This window comes from Varanus komodoensis, unplaced genomic scaffold, assembly GCF_004798865.1.
Source record: "Varanus komodoensis strain SLA01 unplaced genomic scaffold, ASM479886v1 scaffold14_1, whole genome shotgun sequence".
NCBI classification, from domain to species: domain Eukaryota; kingdom Metazoa; phylum Chordata; class Lepidosauria; order Squamata; family Varanidae; genus Varanus; species Varanus komodoensis.
Genome location: NW_025335438.1, coordinates 4,480,338 through 4,501,614, shown reverse-complemented (window position 1 = coordinate 4,501,614; position 21,277 = coordinate 4,480,338). Strand labels below are relative to the sequence as shown.

General features: G+C 38.3%; 1 protein-coding gene across 1 annotated transcript in view; it reads right to left on the bottom strand.

Annotated features, from left to right (window-relative positions):
• Positions 1-21,277, bottom strand: part of MMP16 (matrix metallopeptidase 16) — a 195,773-nt gene that overhangs the window by 83,613 nt on the left and 90,883 nt on the right. The window contains exon 3 of the mRNA XM_044424026.1: positions 8,375-8,497. Coding sequence (XP_044279961.1) covers positions 8,375-8,497 — 123 coding nt within the window. The remainder of the gene's footprint in view (positions 1-8,374; positions 8,498-21,277) is intronic.

Here is a 21,277-nt window from a genome sequence, read left to right as displayed (position 1 = left end):
TGAGTTCAGGTCTCAGAAGAGAACTTTGGGCAAGAACCAATGGGGCAAAATCCTCCACCAGTTGTATTGTGCAAGGGACCTCTTGTGCAATAGCAATTCGATGCTTACAGGGAAACCCAACGTGAACAGTAATCACTAGGGACATAAGGTCTCATTCTGCCATAAATGCTTTTGGGAATATCAGAACTCTGGAGTAACAGGGAACATAAATAGGGCATATTTATCCCTGGATACAAAATTCACAGACTCCATCATTGGTTGCACTAGCTGAAGTGCTGCTCTAGATGTCAAAGAGGCATGGGATTCAAAATGCTGAACTGGATGATACCAAAAAAAAAGAAAAAAAACGGAAGCATTTCGTTATCATGGTGGGTAATAATATCAATATGAAAGGCTTGGGGACATAGCGCACAAACTTCTGCTAGTGAGCTGGAGATGTAGAAAGAAAACAGGGAAGCAGCCAAAGTAAGTCTTCTTGTGAATCAATAACTTATTTTAAAAATTGTGGAATTATCTCCCAAGACAACTTCATCCTGAAGGCAGCCTTAATATATACCTTTGCCATTAGGGTATGTTTTTTTTTAATCCCTGGAGGCTTTATTAGTATCATAACAATATTGTTTTATTATCACTTTCCACTGATGTTTTTTTTTTCTCTTTAGAGATATGAGTTTAGATCTTTCATGTGGTTCATTGAATTTTACTGACCTTGGTATTCATTTTATCCTTTTATGCAGAATTCAAATATTATGCATAACATGCATTTTTATTCTTTTCATTTTCTTTCATCCTGGATATCACTTCAAGATATACCGTATTTTTCACTCTATAAGACGCACTTTTCTCCCCTCAAAAGTAAGGGGAAATGTCTGTGTGTCTTATAGAGCAAATGTGTGTGTGCCCGACGCCCGGGATGATGCCGGCCGCCTGTACCACGTGGCACCACCTGGCCGGCACACGCTCGGCACGCACTGCTCCACCCCCCCACTCCAGCGTAGGTGAGAGCTGTGCCACTCAGGGGGAGTGGTGCAGAGGAGGAGGAGCCGCAGGCTTTAACCCACCAGCCGCACGGAGAGACGGACTGCTCACCCCCACTGCCCGGGAAGACCTGCCACGGAGGAGGAGGAGCTGCGGGCTTTAACCCGCCGGCCACACTGAGAGACGGACTGCTCACCCCCACCACCCAGGAAGACCTGCTGCCGCGGCGCCGCCCGGAAGACCACCGCCGGCACGCTGCCGGCCCGCCAGGACCACGTGGCACCACCTGGCCAGCACGCGCTCGGCGAGCCCTGCTCCGCCCGCCCCCCCCGGCGCAGGTGAGAGCTGTGCTGCTCATGAGGAGCGGTGCAGAGGAGGAGGAGCCGCGGGCTTTAACCTGCCGGCCACACTGAGAGACGGACTGCTCACCCCCACTGCCTGGGAAGACCTGCTGCCGCTGCTGCCGCGCCGCCCGGAGACCGCTGCTGGCACGCTGCCGGCCCGGCTGCACCACGTGGCACCACCTGGCCGGCATGCGCTCAGCGTGCCCTGCTCCGCCCCCCCTCCTCCGGAGCAGGTGAGAGCTGTTAATCACAGGTCAGTGTGTGTTTTCAAATGGCAACCCGTCTTTTAATGAAGCCCATGGGGAAGTGATTATCAGGAAGCTTTCCATGGATCCCTCCTCTAAAAACTAGGTGCGTCTTATAGAGCGAAAAATACGGTATATAAAAGTCAGTTACTACCAACTAACAATTGAAGAAAGGAAGAACAGGAAGCAGAAGCAGAAAATAAAGAAGATTTCATTTAATATTTGTAAATTATTTGGAGAAAGGATGAGGAATGTGATACCAGAAGTTTATGCAGAACAAAGAATTATTCAGAATGCTCATTATGCTGGAACTCTGGACTATATATTGTTGTTCTGCTTTGGTCAAAGCAGGTTCGAAGTTATGGGGTAATCCAAAAGCAAGGTCACAAAACAGAATGAATCCAAAAAGCAAGGTCACAAAACAGTACCGAGTTTTCAGTCCAATGAGTGAGTATGAGTGATCACAGGACAAGCAAAGGTCAAAGCACAGTTAAACAGCCAAATAAATTACACAGCCCAGGAGCAGAGCCAAGCAGAAGTCCAAGGGTCAATGGCATGGAGCATCAATAACCAAGCCAAGGTTTAAGAAAAAAGGCATGGTCTTCAGCATTGGGCAGGCAAGCACTGAAGGCTGATATCACCAGAGCCTGTGAGCTTAACTCACACTTCAGCTGCTGTTCTGCCAGAGCTTTATTAATAAAGAGTCAATTTCTCCAGGACTCCTCTGTAGGAGATAATTCCTTCTCATAGGAGCCCTACTTGCCTGCTGCCTGGGGACAAGTTCCATGCTCAGAGGCAAAGTTTCCTGCCCGTGCCCTTGCCAGGAATGGGCCTTCAGCTATCTGCCCAGATGAACCAGACTGTGCCTGGTTTTCTAACTTGGATGGGGCATCAGCATCCATCCCTGGGAATTCTAGTTTTTCTTTGATGGAAGAAACCTCTAGCAGGGGTGGCATAGTTGTATTTCACCACATCTTTAGGGTGCCAGGTTGAGGGAGACTAGTCTGTGAAGTGCTTCAACAGGATCACTCCAAACAGGATGAAACATAGAAACAGTGAGTCAGAAGGGGTCTCCCAGACCATCTAGTCTGACCCCCAGCTCTAGCTGGCTCCGCTTATGACTACATGGAAGAAAGGTACAATATGGATGCACAATAATTATAATAAGAAGCATAACAGTAAGCATAGATATAGTATAATAATAAGTATAGTCAGAAGTATAAGGTTCGCTGTAAGTGAGCCCCAACTTAATGTGGAGTGGAACAAGCAGGAGAACACTTCTCTTCTGTACTGATGAAATCTGAACTAGCTTTGATTTGCGATCAAATAAGCGGTCTATGTAGTGGTTGTGACAAAGGGAACTCCATGGAAAGAGCTATTAGGAAAGGAATGTAAATAAAATATCCAGAGTTATTGGCTTGGAACCCAGAATAAATAATAATGGGGAGTTCATGAGTTATAAAAGTTCCCCATCCCTATGTCCCATTTACAAGGCATCTGGAACTGAAGCCGATTGGGAGGGCTTGAAGGCCTTTCCTGAGCAAAGTTGGATGATGGGAGAGAGAAGAGCAATTCACAATTTTGCTCTTTTAAAATTGCCAATTTTATCATTTGTATTGTTTTTAAGGTTTATTGTCTTAAATTATTACAGATTCCCTTGAGTTCTACCAGGTAATTCAGTATATAAATGTCAGTAAGTAATAAATAATAAAGCCTAATGCTCAGGAGTATGAATTCAGTGGGACTTTCTAAGTGTATACAGGGGAGGCTGGTCTATGGGCTGACTCTGGTGAGTAGAACCACCACATACCTCAGTCACACCAAGTGCCAGGCAGTGGTAAATGACCCAAGTCTTGGGAACACTAACTTTTTTTGGGTAAAGGAGCTTAGGCTTGTGAAGTCTTGATAAATTCCCTGTGAATTCCACAAGACCAGGAAGAGCAGCAATGTCAGAGACCAAGGTAAGGGATGCCAGTGGGGCTTCTGTATGGAAAATTGCAGGTGTAGTGGAAAGCAGCAGAAAACTGCTGTATATTTTCCAAGTATAATTGCCATGGCTAAACATACATCTACAGAAAACGTAGCCATGATAATGCCCAACCTCTGGTAGAAGCAGAACAATATGAAGGCTGAAACCTTAAACGCTATTGCTAGCCATGATAGCCAAATTAAAGCTTTGTGTTCAGAGTCATTATAGCTCTGAATAACATAGATGATGGGGGCATCCAATGGGAGAAGGTTTTGCCTGGATGTACTGTTGATGGGTTTCCTGGAAACATCTCACTGGCCCGGAGAGACTAGTGGACTAAAAAAGACCTATGTTCTTGGAGCCCATGCCTTAGACAAGGCTATCTCACTGTGAGAACCACTACTGACTTATCAATATAATTCTTTGAATTATTGATCCATACCCATTAAGAATTTTGCAATTTTGTAGCAAGTAAACTCAAGATACAGGGGCAATTTTATTGGCCAGAATACAAAATGTTGAAAAAGAATAGCTCCACATATTAAATAACAGAATACAGCTAGCAGAAAGATGTTCCATGAGTCTGTGCCATTAATCATATTAATTCATTATCTGGCAAAAAGGTGTAGCTAGTGGGTTTTCCAGATTTGCTGATGATATAAAATTATTCAAAATGCTGACATTTAAGGCAAGGTGGTGAAGTCTATACCATAGCGCTTTATTTCAAAGGAAGGCAACTGGCAATAAAATGGAAGCTGGAATTCAATGCTGGTAAGTGCACACTGGGAACAAATCCTAACTTAGTTCTAAATCATTCAGAGATTATAAATCATTAGAATCATTGAGCATAAAAGTACCTGAAACTGAAGACAACAAGAAAAAATGATAAGAAAGGAGAAAAATAGTCTGACTTTCTCTGGGCATTTAACATGAGTAACACTCATTGTTAAAATTAACTTAAATCATAGCACTCCCCATTTACTTAAGTAGTATACCTTATATGGAAGTTGTAAGGTAAAATAATGTGAAACTATCAGAATAATATAAAAAGAGTACTTTGAATATTTGAGTTGTTTGCAAGTGGTTACATTCCAGCCAAGGCTTTAACAGGAGTCATGTTAACCTCCCTGAAAGCAATGGTCAAATGTACTGAGCTAAAAGTATAAAATCAAATTTAATATGACAATGGAAACTACATGAACATGAGCTACAGCATGAATATAAATCCATTATTTAGACTCCTTGTCACACAAAACTACCTTGTGAAATTAGGTCACTGTAAATTCAAAGTAAATGGAACTGTTTTCTACGCTACAATATACCAATCTATGGAACCTACTGTCTAAGAAAGCTAACACTCATAACTGGGTTGAATAAAGGACTAGACAAATTCATAAGATCAATCAATGGAAATGAGTGAAGAGAATTTTTAAAAAAGTAATTATATTCAAAAATCTAAAATTCGGGATGGTTTCACAGTGCTTCCCATAATCTGGTAGACCTTGGTTGAAATCTACTGCTGTCACACCAACCATACGGTAGCAGTAAATGTTAACTAAAACAATGATCCCCTAACTGGTTCCATTAGATCTAAAGGTAAATTGGTGAAGCTGCATGTTTTGTCTGGAGCATGTTCCTTGAGCCATTGCCTATTTGTGGAAACCATCAGTCTGCTGGGGATTAAGAAACTTTACTAGCTTTAACCTGGCACTATGCCACACAATGCTGACTGAACACTGTTCTTTCCTGTGCCTGTTTATATTACCCTTTCCATTAATAGCTTTCTCCAAGGTCCCTTCTGTAAATACTTGCAAAAAAAAGGCCTAATACTTCAGAGATCCCTCTTGAGAGGGCCTGGTCCTGCAGTGGGCAGAAGACTCTTTTAACATGCAACTATGGCAAAACAAAGAGATGGAGGCACTGCTGTTTGGAAAGAAGAAACAGTCATCGTCTCAGGACATCAGAATGGTGTAAAGGCACCCGAAGAGCAACTTTTCATGCACCTACCTGCCCTTGTCACTGGGGAAATCCACTGCTTGTGCAATGTGATACACACACACGAGCATTAGCATTTTTCTCTCCTTGTTGTTGCAGCTATACATTTCAGTTTTGCTTCTCCCAGTTTGCTAAACAGTACTAATATGTATAGACCTTATCTGGATTTGACCTGTATTGATTTTACCTGCTTAATTAGAGATACATTGTGGCACAATATCCCAGAGAACCCTCTGTGATGTTCTTTCATCAGTCTCACCCTGGTATAAAATAGTTCTAGATTAAATGTATGATCCATTGAGTTGAACATACCTACCGGCCAAGTAAGGTTGACCAAAACATTCTACATTTTTCTGCCCACCTAGAATGCAATGCAGCCTTGCCATATGGATAACATAATGCAGAATTCATCCCATTGTGGCCTTGGAGAATGGGGGACTTTTGAACATGTTTTTGTTTTAAAAAGCTCTGCCAAAGAAGCCTTTCCTGTTATATATTGACTAGTAGAGCTAATCAGTATAACTGAATCCTGTATGACTCATGAAGAAATTAAAGCACTGGATCTTTCTACATTGCCCATGCTTTATTGCTAAAATATAAAAGTTAAGGATTTTTTATGTTAGTGTGACATTTTATGGCAAACATTTTACATATACATTGTATTGTTGTTCAGCTGTTCAGTCGTGTCCAACTATAAGTGATCCTTTGGGCCAAATACCACCACACTTTCTGATCTTGTGCCACCTTTTTCAGCTGAACTATGCTCTGACCCACATCCTCCTTGATGGAGTCTAACCACCTTGCTTTTTGGCGACCTGGTTTTCTCTTGCTGCTGAGCATAATACATTGTATTATAAAATGGAACATGTCAACTCTTTCTAAAGACAACTCATAACACTGAAGGAGCTGTACAATAATTTAATTCATAAACTCATTCCTATTCTGGGTGTGTGTGTGTGATGCAAAATCCACGGATGCAGTATACAAGATCATCTGTGCTTTAAGATTATTCACCAAATTTATGCCTATAATAGTGGGTCATTAATCTTATAATGGACAATGCACCTGCTAAAATTGGCACCCAAGCTTCTCTTGATGCTTTGGGGAAAGCGTACACAATGTTTTATTATTGTACTTCTTTCTAAGAATACACTAACTCATTAAACTACCTATTGTGAAATGTAATGAGAAAACCACATACATGTATAAATAATTTCTTACTAATAATCACAGACTTATTTTTATCGAATCAAGTTAATTTTAAGGACATTAAAGAACAGGAGAAATACAAATGTATGAAATTCCTTTTGTCTAATATTCTAACGGACAAAATTACAATGTCTTGCTTCTTCTCCACGTGCCTGATGTATACTCATTACAAGTCCTGGTTGACTGCTTTATAATGTGTAAAATGGTCCTGTTCTTAATTGGCCATGAAGAAAATGCACATATATGCCACTTTAAAAGTCCGGAGTTTGACTAAGACTTTGTTAAAATGTGCTCAAAGCATGTTATGAAAAGAAACACACATAGTTTTATGCTCCTTTAGGTTGTCAAGAACTGCATACTAGGAAAACTATTTCAAAACTATTTCAGTGCGTCTATTGATGCTGTGAAGTGAACTAAATGACACCAAACAGTGGAAACTACTTCAAATGCATTGGTATCAACCAATGGATATTTATTGGTTTATGTATTTGTGTGATTCTGTCTCCACATTTATGAAATGTAGTGGTGAATTACTGGCCTAGGGGAGATCTGGGTTCACATCCCCACTGATCTACTAGAAGACAATCAGATGTCATTGCTTCTCATCCTAACTTACCTCAAAGTTTTCTTGTGAGGATAAAATGCAGAAGGGTATGTATGTTGCAAATACATGGGATCCTTTACTCTTAAAGGGAGTCTCTCTTCAACTGGTATTAGGACAAGCATTTTGTATTATGCTTTATAAAAGGTTTAAGAGAAATTACATGTGCATGCACATAAATGTGTCTAAAATATATTGAACCTTCTCTTCAAGGTGGAGAGGGTTCCCTGGGACTCAGGTTAATGGCTTTTGAGGGACCACATCCTTGGGGTTTGTGGTTCAGGGAGCATTAGGAGATGTTCCCAGAAAGTTTTCAGAGGGTATGCCTGCCAATGCACTGCACAACTCATGCCGTTAGGCTGGAACCTTGCTCTGATAAGGTTTTTAATTGGGACCTGGGCTTTCTTATTGCCCATTATTACAATTTGATATGCACGTGTATGTATGCAGTGCTCGTTTCTATGTTTCTATGTAAATAGTTTTATATTATGCACAATATTGTATTTTTGTGGTTTTTAATCTCTGATTAAAAGAATGCTTTGGCTACTGGATGGTACAGAAATGTAATGAATGGATGGATGGATATAAAGGGATGAAAATGTATTGTCAGCAGTTCACCATTTTTAATCAATCTAAATTCTTCTTGGCATAGACTTGAAGGCATCCAATTGCCAAAGAACTCCTGAGCATATTTAAATGAGTGCCCCCTTAGCACTTTTTCAGAAATTTGGCCAAAAAAGTTGCCAAGCAAATGAACAGTATTTCTAACGGTTTAGGAAAGCAAGAGGTTAATTCGATACTGAAAGCTTCAAAGAACACTCTATATAATCATGGACTATTTGAATCCAAGAAAATCGCTTGTTGCTTTTGCACTACATTAGCATTTTCTCCCAAGACACTCAAAATCAATACTATCAGGCTACAAACCAACATCTTGTCTTTGACAAATAATCTGGGTGATAGAACTGCTTTTTAAAAAATTAGAAATGCTAAGCACTTAGAAATGAACGGATCACAGTTTTGCATTCATTACCTGTAAGTGATATGTTTGTGTTGCCACTTCTGTCCTGTTAATGCGTACCGCTTTCGACGAATATTAAATCTAGAGTTGCCTCTCATCTGATCAGGAACACCACAGCGAGGTTTTTTCATCCAGCTTTAAATAAATAAGTAAACAAACAAATTAGTGGCACACAGTGGCAGGAATTTAAGACTACTAACAAATGCTGGCCAACTAATTAACAAACAAGTCATCATAGTTCTTTTCTTTGTCTTTACAAATTATGATTTTTTTTCATTTTTGTACAGGGTCTCTGGTTATCGCTGATCTCTAACAAGCTCCAATAGTATATCCAGAGAAGGTAGCAAAGGACAAATATACTGGCAAGCGGGGCTGTGACATTTTCATAATTATTATGGACTCAACATAGTTCAGGGCTCAGAACAAAATAAGGATAAGCAAAAAAGTATGAAATTTCTCCATACATTTTGTGAAAGAACTAGTTTCCTAAACAATGTTTAATTAGGCTTTCCTTCAGTTTCAAAAATATTGTGTTGAAGGGAGAAGGGGTAATAGAGGGGAAGAACAAGAATGCTTTAAAAGTAAACCAAACCTACTAGATATTAAGTTGCTTTGTAGAAGAAAGGATGCTGCCACATATGCAGTTAAACCATTAGATAATTTAGCTTAGACAAAACAGCAGAATTTATCCAGTCTTGCAGACACACTTATTTTTTCCAGCTCTACCTGAAGATGCTGGAAACTGAATCTGGAACCTCTTCATCCAAAACATGCGCTTTACCACTGAGCTATGGCCTTCCTTAACACTATAGGAATATATCATGCAAGTTAGAGGAATGAATTAATACCCTTGCAATACCGGTGTGCTATTGTTCCATGGAATGGCTCTGTTCAGAAATCCTGCTTGCCTGCCTTCTGGTTTATTTGCTGAATGTCTAACATTGCATATTTTTTGTTTCCCACAAACTCATCACTTTTGATTGCCCATGCATTGCAGTGCATTGATTGAAATGTGATGTACATGGCACACTCATGGATTTTGAGAGAACCCTTCAATTGTTCCTCAATCCATTTTGCATAGTATTAACATCAATTAATGTATGCAATCATGTGCATTGGCAACTGGTAGGGCACAAAGGAGGGCAGAGGAGCTGTAACCTGACAACTGCAGCAAATGTACAGTCCTTGACTTGAACAAGAAAGAAAGACTGAAAAATGACAGAATGAATAATTTGAATGACCAGGCAATTTTGAATTCCCAGAGTCAGGGAAAATTGTATTAGAGCCCCTAATATACTGTTATCCCCATTCTGAAAATACAAATCACTGTCCAAGCTAATGCACTGTCCATATTTTTCCAGTCTAAAAGGTACCAATTATAATTCTAGGAAGCTACTTCTACTTTCCAGGATTCACAAGTGACTGCAGGAATATTCCCATACTAATAAATCACCACTGATTTAATAAGTGTATTTCACAATTTGAATACGATACAACATCAAATTAGAACATAGAGCCAATTTCTGTTAGCTAATATCTGCCAAAGTTTGTGCTGGACTGTGACCTTTGTATTTAGGTGCCTTTCAGTTTTTCAAGTCATTTTGCTTGAGCAGTTTTCATTTTATTACCTCCAAAGTCCACAAATGTTTTGAAATTCTTGAGTTTCTCCTTAGTTTATTTCTACCAGGATAATTATGGTTTCGTAATGGAATAAGAGCATGGGCATTTTGTCTGTGGCATCCTCTTTAAAAATGAGGTGCAAATTTTGCAGGAAATGCACAAGTGGTCTCTTCCATCCACACACTGGCACTAGTGAAATGCAGAGAGCACTATAGAGTAGGATCACACAATGATAAAGTGGCTGCAGGATACACTTGGGATGTAAAGGTGATCATAACTGAGAGCAATTGGACAGGGACAGCATGTGGTTGAGAGCCAGGAAAAGATCCAGTGAATAATGGACAGATTTTGATTCATCTCTTCAGCAAATGCTTTTTTTAACAATTACATATTTGTTACATTTATATCCTATCTTTTCCTATACATATGGAATAGCCTTCCGAGAGCAGTTCACCTGGTACCTTCATTAGAATATTTTCAGTGCATGCAGAAAACAATGGAATTGCTTTTTATTCTGTATAATTTTAAAGGAATTAAGTTTTATATAGTCTTAGAGCTTAAACTGATATTCTTTTAACTTACCATGCCTTTACTCTCAGCTGTATATCATTGTGCATTGTTGTATATTATTATTCTATTGATATTATATGATGTATATCATTACTACATTATTGTTACTGTATTGGTATATAATGATTTTGTTTTGTCATTTTATTGTTAATTGTTATATTGTAATCCACCTAGAGAATCCTAAGAGACTATTAGTGAGGAATACAAATTAAATAAATAAATGAAGGAGTCCAAGGGAGCATGCCGATCCTCCCCTCTATTTATCCTCAGAAAACTCTGAGAGTCTGTGACTGGCCTAAAATCATCTCCTGAGGTTTATGGCCAAGTAGTGACTAGGATCTCGTGGCCAATATGCTAATCACTACAGCACAGTTGCCCAGACTTTAGTGCATCAGTGACTGTGAGTACTTTTGTTCTTGTTGTCCTATTGTTACATGGAAAGCCTTATGTGCTTGATCCATCTGTGTTTGATCTGAGATCTATTACAGAAACAACAGGCAAGAAATGAGTAGAAATTTGTAAAATTTCCATACGTAAACTGGTCATCCATTCATGGCATAATATAACCTGGATAAAATAAGCTATTCTTTTAAGTGTGGCTTACATCCCATTTCAGTGGAGGATGCACAATCAGGTGTTTAGCCTTGTTTTAACTATGTTCTTCCAATTATTCTAAATGGCAAATAGTTATGACTACCCAACTTAATCTCTATGCTATTGGGGGTGGGAGTTGTCACAACATTACTTGAAGTGATACTAACTTGAGGGTCGCTGACTAGCTTATGACACAGGTTATTAAACTTAAATACCCTCTGCAAATAATATAGGCAATATTAATTCATGTAGCAAGAGCACAACACAGAGTCCTACAGAACTTGCTCCAAACATCCAGTTTGTGCTTTCAGTGCCTCTCCCTATTAATAAATAAATAAATAAATAAAATTTAGCATCCCATCATGCTTCACGGCATACTACAAAAAAGAGAAAGGCAACGTAGGAGCTGCATACTGAAGGAAATATGTCATTAGTCCAGCTGGGCACATACAGGTTCTTGGGTGTGCACAAGCTCCTAAATGAGCTTTCAGGATTATGGCCCATCATGTCATGAAGCTGACACAATACTATTGAGTTCTGAATAGGTATCCAAAATACAGAGGAGGCGATCTTTTTCTCTTGTCCAACAGAAGCTTTGAGCTCAATACTAGTGAGAGAGATAAAGAAAAGACTTTTGGAGTTGTCACAATGGAAACTGTGTATGCTTACTGTGATAAGAGCAGGCGTCCAATTTAAAATGAATGTTCCAAAGAAACCATTCTTGTGCTTAAGAAAACAGATCCTTTCTTCAACAAACAATAGTTAGCAGATTTACAGTAATAGCAATGCAAGGATTCAATCAAATTCTAGAAATACTGGGTGTGCATTCTAATTGTTAGTTCAGCAAACAGACAATCTCATGAGGTAGGTTTTCTAAATATTTAAATGAAGCATGGAGCTTCATCTCTCATACCACTTACAAATATTTATTTTATGTGCAATAACCCATATACCTGAACACACAAAAAGTGTTTTCTTGCAAGTTTAAAGAGAAATCAACTCCGTTCAAATCAAACGTAAGTTCCTTCTCAACCCAATCATTCAGTCCCTATCACAGGAGTAGGAGAGTGCTATTCTTTAAACATACAAAGTCCAAGTTTCAATCAGAGACACCAGCAACTTAAATAGGCTGTCAGCAGACAGGGCTAGGAAAGTCACTGCCAGTCAAGAATAAACCACATGGGATTAGATGGGCCAATGACCTGAGAAACTATGTGACACCTTTCTCTTTAAAAAAGCCTTGCCAACAGAAATGCCACCATATCACATGGCCTACTAAGAGATGGGTGAGGAATTTGAGCAGGCCCAGCAAATTTTGAATGGAAGGCTCATGTGGGATAGGTATGGAGGATACAACAAGAGCCTTATGAGTAAACAGTTCCAGTACATAAAAGAGCCCATGGCCTTGAGACAATTAATCAATTGTGTAACCATTTCTAGCTCCAACTTTTACTACAGTAAAACATGGTAATTTGAAAAACTTTGCTTGATGGTTATCTCTATAATGCTGTATAAGCACATCTGCCAAACCTGGAAGCTGTCCTTTTGGCACCTAAAGCTCTGAATAAGCAGCAAATTAATGATCTAGCTTTAACCAACCTTTTAAATCCTCTAATTTAAATTTCCATATATATTTAGATGTCTAATTTTAAGCAAATAAAATTGGACCATTTTGAAGGTGTAGAAACACACTACTACCATATGGATTTATTTTAAAATGTTAACTACAGGTCAGATCCACTGCAACCAGATGTTAGCGATCACAGCAGAATGTACAGCTCAAGTCACATAGCATTTGCTCTTCTTCCTGCAGTATCTACTTTCCTTCTATTCACAGAAATATGATTCTGCTTTTCAGTTAGTTAAAAACAGGTATGGTTTAATTCTCAGACCAAACATACAATCTGCGTTAGCCTGAGCAAATGTTAGGATAGCATGCTATTTCCATGCATTTAGCTAAACATACATTACACCAAGAAGCATCACTCAAACACATTGCAGCAATTAGATAACAAAAGACAGATGCTCTCACCTTAAGGTGATATCACTACATCAAACGAAAGAAGCAAGGGATAAAGCAAAAACAGAACTATTATCCTGTGTTAGAAATCCTCTGCAGGTAAGTACTTCATATGAAAAACCTGTCACTGGGGCACAGCAAGAAATCATTCCAAAATGATTGCAGAATTTCTGAAATATTTTTTGAGAACCCTCCCAAGTCAACACACAACACTTTGAGCTGTTCTAACTAATGCTTAAGTTCAGTATAGAACTGAACACGGTTAAATAAACTGGAAAGACTACAACTTCCTTTCCCAACCACCCTCTTTGACTTGCAGAGTGTATTTATAACATCATGTACAATCCACCCTTCTGTCCTCAAAAGGCAGTTTAAAACATTAAAAACATCAATATCAGTTTAAAATCCAGAGAGTATTAAAACAAGCCAGAGGCAGGTTGTAATTAAAATAAATCAAAAGCTTTGCAGAATAAGTGGGAACAGCATTTGTATTAAACACACAGGATATGCAAACACCAGTTTAAGGCTCATGTGTGTAAAAGTCCTTAGAGCATGCATTTCAGCATAATATAATTGACAAAAACTGGGCAACTAATTTCCTCTTACACAGGGCACATCTTAACATTAGATTGAGTGAGGCACCCACCTGAGATGACAAATGCTGACAGGTGGAGAAGAGTGTGGACTACTACAAGGCAGCGTGGGCTGAGTGGCCTGCTCTGGGTCCCCCTAAACTACCCTTTCTCCCCCAGAAATGGTGAGGGATGCTGTCCTGTTGCTAGAACCGAAGTAAGAGCCACTTGTTGGCCTGGGTTGGGATACTTTTTGGTCCTTTGTTTCAGGCAGCAAAATGTATTCCATGAATTCTACTTAACTGCTGTTACACTTGGCAATGTTTTTAACCTTAGTGAAGGGCCAAACTAAACCTTTCAGTAATCACATATAGTTCAGCTGTGTGCTTGTTTACACTGGTATTAAGTGCTTATGATCCCAGTTCAGAGTGGGACCATGGAGATCCAGGAGAACCAAACTCTGGTGGATATGTTTAGCCCTTTTTAAACCCCCTACCCTCCTCAGTTCACCCAGAAGGGGAATTGTGGAGGTTGAGGAGGGCAAGATTTAACCCCAGTTGGAACGATTTGTGCTTATGTTGCATAAGGAACCTATCACGCATAAATAAATTCTCCTTGATTATAACTGTGTTTACTTTGGACAAATTAGATTACTAGGGCTAACTAAAACTGGAAACCCAAGTTGAGCCTTTCTTCCAGTCCACCTGCATTGTGAGTCTGAACAGATTTAGATGCTGATAAAACTTCTTCATTAATACTTAAAATAAAGGGGGGCAATTTGATATGTTTGGAACCTCTGGCGTGTATTATTTGATTTGTACACAATGCTTTACAGGATGGAAACTTTATCTTTATGACGATGATCAGCTATTGTTTATTTTGGAACTCCAGTCAACTGTTCCTGCATTGATGCAGGCAGTTAACAATTCTGGATATTTATCTGGCTTTATCAGGATATTTTCTGGCTTATTATCCATTCAAAGTGTGACCTGATATCTGTTGGAGACAAGATACCCCTCAGTGTGTTAACTAACTAACTAAAAAATTAGAGTTTGTGCTGAGTTTATTACTTATTTGGGAATACTTATATATCATAAAAGAATAAGTTAAGCTTGACTAAGTTGATGTACACCTTCTCATGAGACATTGACAGATGGGCATTCTTGAAACTAAGCCTATGGCATCAGCTAAATACACTAAAAAATAAATATAAAACCTCACATTGCTTATGCAGGCAAGTATTTTAAGAAGCTTAATGCTTTGTTAATGTTTTGTTTCATAAATGTTTACGAGGTAACACTCTACAACAAATATCCTTGAAAAGAATGTAACTTCCAATTAAAGAGGGTGTATTTGGCTTTCCTGATATTTCTGGATATCAACTGGCCTATCTGTTGATTTGTATTAGATTTTGGTTTTCCATGCTTAGATTACACTGGAATATTTCATAAATGGATTGTGTTGCGTACCTGCTATAGCAAAATAGATAAATGCACCATCTACAGTTATAGCAATTAAAGAGATGTGGCAGATTTTCATATCAATTACAGTTTGACTTGTTTTCATGTGCAAAATTAAAGATGGCCAAGGAAATGCTTGCTTGGCAGACTTGGCTGAACAAGGTGATTTTTACCTTGAATCAGTCTAATAACTTTCTGCCATTTTCCACTTTATGTGCTAACTATAAATTGCCAGCTACAGTTGCATGGCAATATATGCAGTGGAAACATTTGTTAGCATATAGGCTTGTCCCTGTTGCTTTTACAGGTTCAGAATCATCCAAGTTGCTGAGGCTACAGCTACATCAGCCCACAATTTCTGTGCATAAATAGTATTAGTGAATAAATATAATATGCAGGGGCTTAAGCAAGAATGAAATAATGAACTGGAGCAATCTATTTTGCCCAATCAATGGAATGCTTCATTGCCATCCATTTTGGAAGGGGTAATGGATCAGCAAAAATTGATGTTTTGAGTATAATGGATGCCACAATGTATTTTTGACAAGGGCTTAATTAAATTTTGTCCAGTTACTGGAGGTGCAATGCAACTAATGTTTATTTTACTGATATGTGTATGCAATGGGTCATGGTTGTCTCACTTTGGAAGGAGACAATAATTCAGATGCATTTTGTGGTGGAAGTTCTTTAATATTCAAGGATACACATATCCTTAATTACATGCCTGTCTCTTGTAATTTAATGCAAGGTCAATACAAATGGATTTTATGCATCCATTTGATGGCTAAAGGACCTATATTACAACACCGGAAGCACACATGGCCACTTGCAACAATACAATGGGTGGAATAGTTAATAAAACTCTCAATTTTTGAAAAGATGGTCTTTAGAAGTAATTGACATATGGATAAATATTGGGGTGGCTTTGCTGAAATTTATGCATAATGATTTATGACAAAGCTAGTATTTCTTGTGACACAAATACATAGGGATATATAGCATACATGGATTGAGTGTTACGAATTTCTTTGAATCTTATTTAATCTCATTTATTCTTAATGGAACAATTCGTAAACCAAAAGAATTTTTTAACCCAATTTTATTTAGCCTTACAAGTAAAATAAATTGTCTGGTGCAAACCTCCTGTGTCTTTGCAAACTTCCTTCTCTTTAAGGTGCAATGGTCAGAGCACCATCCATGAAATTGTATCAGACATTCACTACCATTTGTTTTAAACAGTAAACAATTTCCCATGTTCTGAAGAGAAAAATAATTGATATGCATGTATTGCCAATATAATACCCTTTCTTGTCTTATTGGAAATATTCCAAATAACGTTTTGGAATCAACAGTATCATCACAAAGAATCTGTGATATGTGCAGGGTATCCTTTTCATTTTACACTGACCAGTCATGGTATTTTCCAGACTATCTGACTTACAGCAAACGTGAAAGACATTCCTTCCTAAAACATACAATGTACTAGGAGCTTTGTCCTACCTTTGTGACTGCAGGCTGCAAAAGTGGTTAATAAACTTAACTGACACATATTAATCCTTAGCATTCTCCAGGTCAAGGGTAGGAAAACTGGTTTCCCCTGATGTTTTGGATCAGTGCTCCCACAGACCCAATCCAAAATAGCTAATGGACATGGATTATGGGATTCATAATCCAAAACATCTGGAGGCCACCACGTAGGTAAGGTAACTAAAACTTGTATTTGCAGACTGCATAAGCAAGACCAGCTGTTTTTTATAAATTCATGAAAACAAATTCAGAATCTATAGTTAAGTACTACCTTGGTTTTGGATTCCTCCCCTCCCTCAAACCCAGATTTTGAAACTTTGTTCATGGAACAGCATGGCTATGCTCTCTAAAGCTTCTCCCTCCCTCCCTTATGCACAGGAGATACTAAAATCAGATCAGTAGAAAAGGTGCTTAGGAAGACTGAAGCGTAACAAATGCTACTACAGCCAAATATGTGCTGTTACCACACATTGAAAGAAAAATGTTTAAGACTGAATGTTACATCTCAGTTCAAAGTAGTCTTCCTTTCACTTTCTCTTGCAACTGTCACAGTCAACCTTGTTTCTTTTCTATTAATACCACTGGTAAATGCTACTTTTTAAATTTAAGGAAAAGCTTTCTGAAAACCAATAAAAGGGGATACCCTTAAAAAACAGGTTTAAGAAATAAGAATAAATAAAAGTAAATATCAGGATTAAATTCAATAATGAAAATCTGGGATTACTAAATTAAAGTTGCTTCCTTTCAAGTCCTTCTGGGGTTTTTTCCCAATCTATGTCATGTTCCATTTTCAAATATGCCTTGATTTTAATACATTCTAATTTTAAACTGGCACAGAGTAAGAGGAATGTAGAGTTCTCATTACCTGAAGTCAACCACTTTGGAAGCATGTACAAAGATTTGTCTTACAAAATAACTTCCAGAAGATTGGCTACATTATACATAGAAGTTCCATGTTCAGCCTTACTCTGTTGGGCTTTCACTGCACCACATCTGCTTCTCCTAGAGAAGTATGAACATATTGCTAAGCTAGTTCCAGTATGAGAAGGAGCTGGGCCCTCAAATGCTTTCCGGAAATCTTTCACAAATACATATGTGTTGAAATGTTTTACAATCCTTATCATAGAATAGTAGAGTTGAAAGGGTCCAAGAAGGCCACTGGGTCCAACCCACTGCTGTTGCAGGCCACCTATGTGCACCATCCCACTCAGATGACTGTCCAGCTTTTTTCTGAATGTTTCTACTGTGGGAGAGCCCAGGACCGTTCTAGGCAACCAGTTCCAGTGTTGTATTGCTCTGACAGTGAGGAAGCTTTCCCTGATATCTAGCCTGAATCTGGGTTGTCACAACTTGAATTGTTTGTTCCATGTCCTACATTCTGATATCAGTGTGATGAGATTTGACCTCCTTCTTTGTGACACCCTTTGGGACACTTATATAAGGATATCATGTCCCTTCTCAGTCTTCCTTTCCCAAGGCTAAACATGCCCAGTTCTTTCAGTCTCTTGTCATAAGGCAGTGTTTCCAAACCCTTGATCATTTTTGTTGCTCTCCTCTGGACTCTTTCTATTTTTTTCTGCTCACATTTCAAGAGAAAAACAGTATACAGGTGACATAAAGAGATGTCTCGTAATTAAATATAGCTTTCTGCTAGGGTACTCCTAGCATTAGCAGTAACTATAGCTAAGGTATAATATTCTATGGCTATCTTTCTAAATAAGGCACATTTTTAAAAAATACTATTGTCTTGGTCAAACTGCATACTAAATAGTTATAAGATATTTTCACTACTCTCTCTTAGCTTGCTACAATTTCTTAGGTTTCCATGTACTAATTCCCAAACATGATGAAAATCTAGAGACAACTGATCAAATGAAAAAGGCCATACCATGAAATAGTTTTGTTAGGTTATTGCATGGATGCAGAGATATACAATTCTATAAAGACTGAAAGCAATGAAATGTAAAAGCAGAGGTGGGTGGCTGTGTGCACAATCCCTGGTCTTTTCTATGACTTCCCACTGTCAGATTTTGGCAGTATGTGGCATGTGTGGGGGAGCCTCCTTTTAAAAGCATCGATTTGTGGTTTGCCACTGAAATTTAGCAGTGTGGTGGCAAAAAGGGACTATTTTTAAAAAAAGGAGCTCTCTTTTCCCACTGCTTCAGTGTCATTGAATTTTAGTAGTATTTTTGGTGGTACAGCAAGGAGAGCAGGAAGGGCAAGCAGCTGCTGGTGGGATCTGGAGGTTAATGCAGCCAACCAGCTCTTGGAAGATGTCCATTCCAGTGTTAAAAGAAAATAATTAACTTAGTTAGAATGTTGCTTTATTTGCACTATCCTTTACCAGGTCAATTCCTCTTTCATCTCTCTTCTCTGTAGACCAAAACCTAGCAGGCAATTCTGGGGGTAATATGAAAAGGATTCTTCATCACATGGGAGAGGTCAATTGACTGGCATTCTACAGTTGGTGGAAAAACAGAATTTCTCTGCTGCCCTTACTGCCCCATTGTAAGCCCTGTTCATGCTTGTTCCTCCACTTGCACTCGAATTGTCCATTCAACTGTTTCAGTGCCTTTAGCACTTCTCAAATCCAGGTGTTGACTCAGCCCTATTATTAGGTCATGGACATTTGGGAATGATCCTATCAATGGTCTTTGTAATAACAATACCATTCCATTCAGAGTCTAGTGCTTCAGCAGCTAACCTTAACCCTAAACAACAACGATGAAGAATTCTACAAGAGAACAGCCTGGAAATCTTTTCTTCTTGTCTTAATGTTACCATTGATAGTACTTCACCACCAACTGAATAGAGTTATTGTTCATTGTTCTAAGTGGCATGCTGTAATCACATTTCGGCATATATGAACATGGAAGGTAAATCTCTTTATGTGAAAATGTGGATATACTAAATTGGCATAAAGATTCTTTTAAAAAATTGATTTAGAAATTCAGGGTTGTTGGGTTTTTTTTCAAATTCCAGTAGGAATGAACCTGATCCACAATCACCAGACTAATTTGCAGATCAGAACCCAGTCATTCTTCAGTTTCTTATTTCTTCCAGTGTTGTAATGCAGCTCTTGCCTCCAAAGAAACAGCAAAATGCATTATTTAATAATGTATGTTTTGGGAGAAAATACATTCAACATGCATTAATTATGTATTTAAATGCGAATTTTCATAGACAGAAAAACACATACAGATTAATATGGAAATGGAACAGAATGACATTCAAAAGTGATACAGATCAGGGAAAGATTCATCCATCCATCTCCAGTTTCTTTTTGTCATGTTGGTTTGTGCATGTTTTTCATGAGAGCTCATAGGTACCATTCCTCGCACAAGACATGTTTATTTACACACAAGTAATGCCATATTCTGCCAATTAAAATGTATAAATTGGCTTCCTAACCTTATAAATGTTAAAGCATTAAAATGCAGTAAGCTGTCCGAAGAAAATATATGATATAGAAACTTACCAAGAACAGTAAAAGAAGACAAATGTAAAGAAGGAGAATATCTTAAACATACAGTATTAGTTAACTTAAAACAGGTCTATATTATATTTAAAATTCATTTTGTAAAAGACTGGTGAAAATGAATTTCTTTTCCTATGTTCATCCCCTTCTTATTTATCCTCCCCTCTTTTGGAGGAGGACAGGACAGAGATGATGAGGCGGGGAGTGGATTCTACTTCTTCAGCTCACTTAGCAGTTCAGAAAACACACTCCTGAGACTGCTGGTACTAATCTTGGATTGAAAAAAATCATTCTTTTCTACTTGTCCGTGCATTATTGCACCAAAAAGCAATACAGGAAAGAAGGCTTCATAGGTGCCCTGAGGGAAGGTGAATGGGTCAGAATCCCTGAAGTTTAGGAATTTAGAAAATCCAGTGACAGACATCACTTTAGTTTTTAAAACAGAAATTATTGGCTGCTTTCTAAGAAGTTCTCGGCAACATATTTCAGGATTTAATATGCAGGGTAGAGATTAGAGAGAAAGTTAAGGATAAAAAATTCACAGAAGAGATGAATAAGAAAAAGCAAATATTCTTTCAAATAAATAAAACTGAAGAAACCTCTTTGCAAAATGCCTGAGAAACAGCCAAAGTCTATGTCAGGGGACTGATAATATACTCAGCAAAAATAAATAAAAGGAGAAAGCAGGAATGAGCTAAAATAGTAGAGGAATTGATGAAATGTGAACAAGAACTACAGGAAGATCCATCCAAAATAGACTTTAAGGTACACATGAATATTCTAAAACATAAACTGAACCTCCTGGATGCAAACGAATTCACTAAGCAAATGAAATTGACCAAACAGAACTTCTTGAAAATGCTAATAAACCAGGGCAGATGGTTAGCTTATAAAGTAAAGAAGGAAAGAGAGAAGAGTCTAATAAGTAAATTGAAGGATGCAGAAGGACGGCTGCAAGTACAAAGTATACATATCAAGAAAATAGCGGAAGATTTCTTTGCAAAACTATACCAGAATGATGAGATTTCAACTAAGAAAGTAAACGAATATATCCGAAAGGGAGACCTGCCAAAG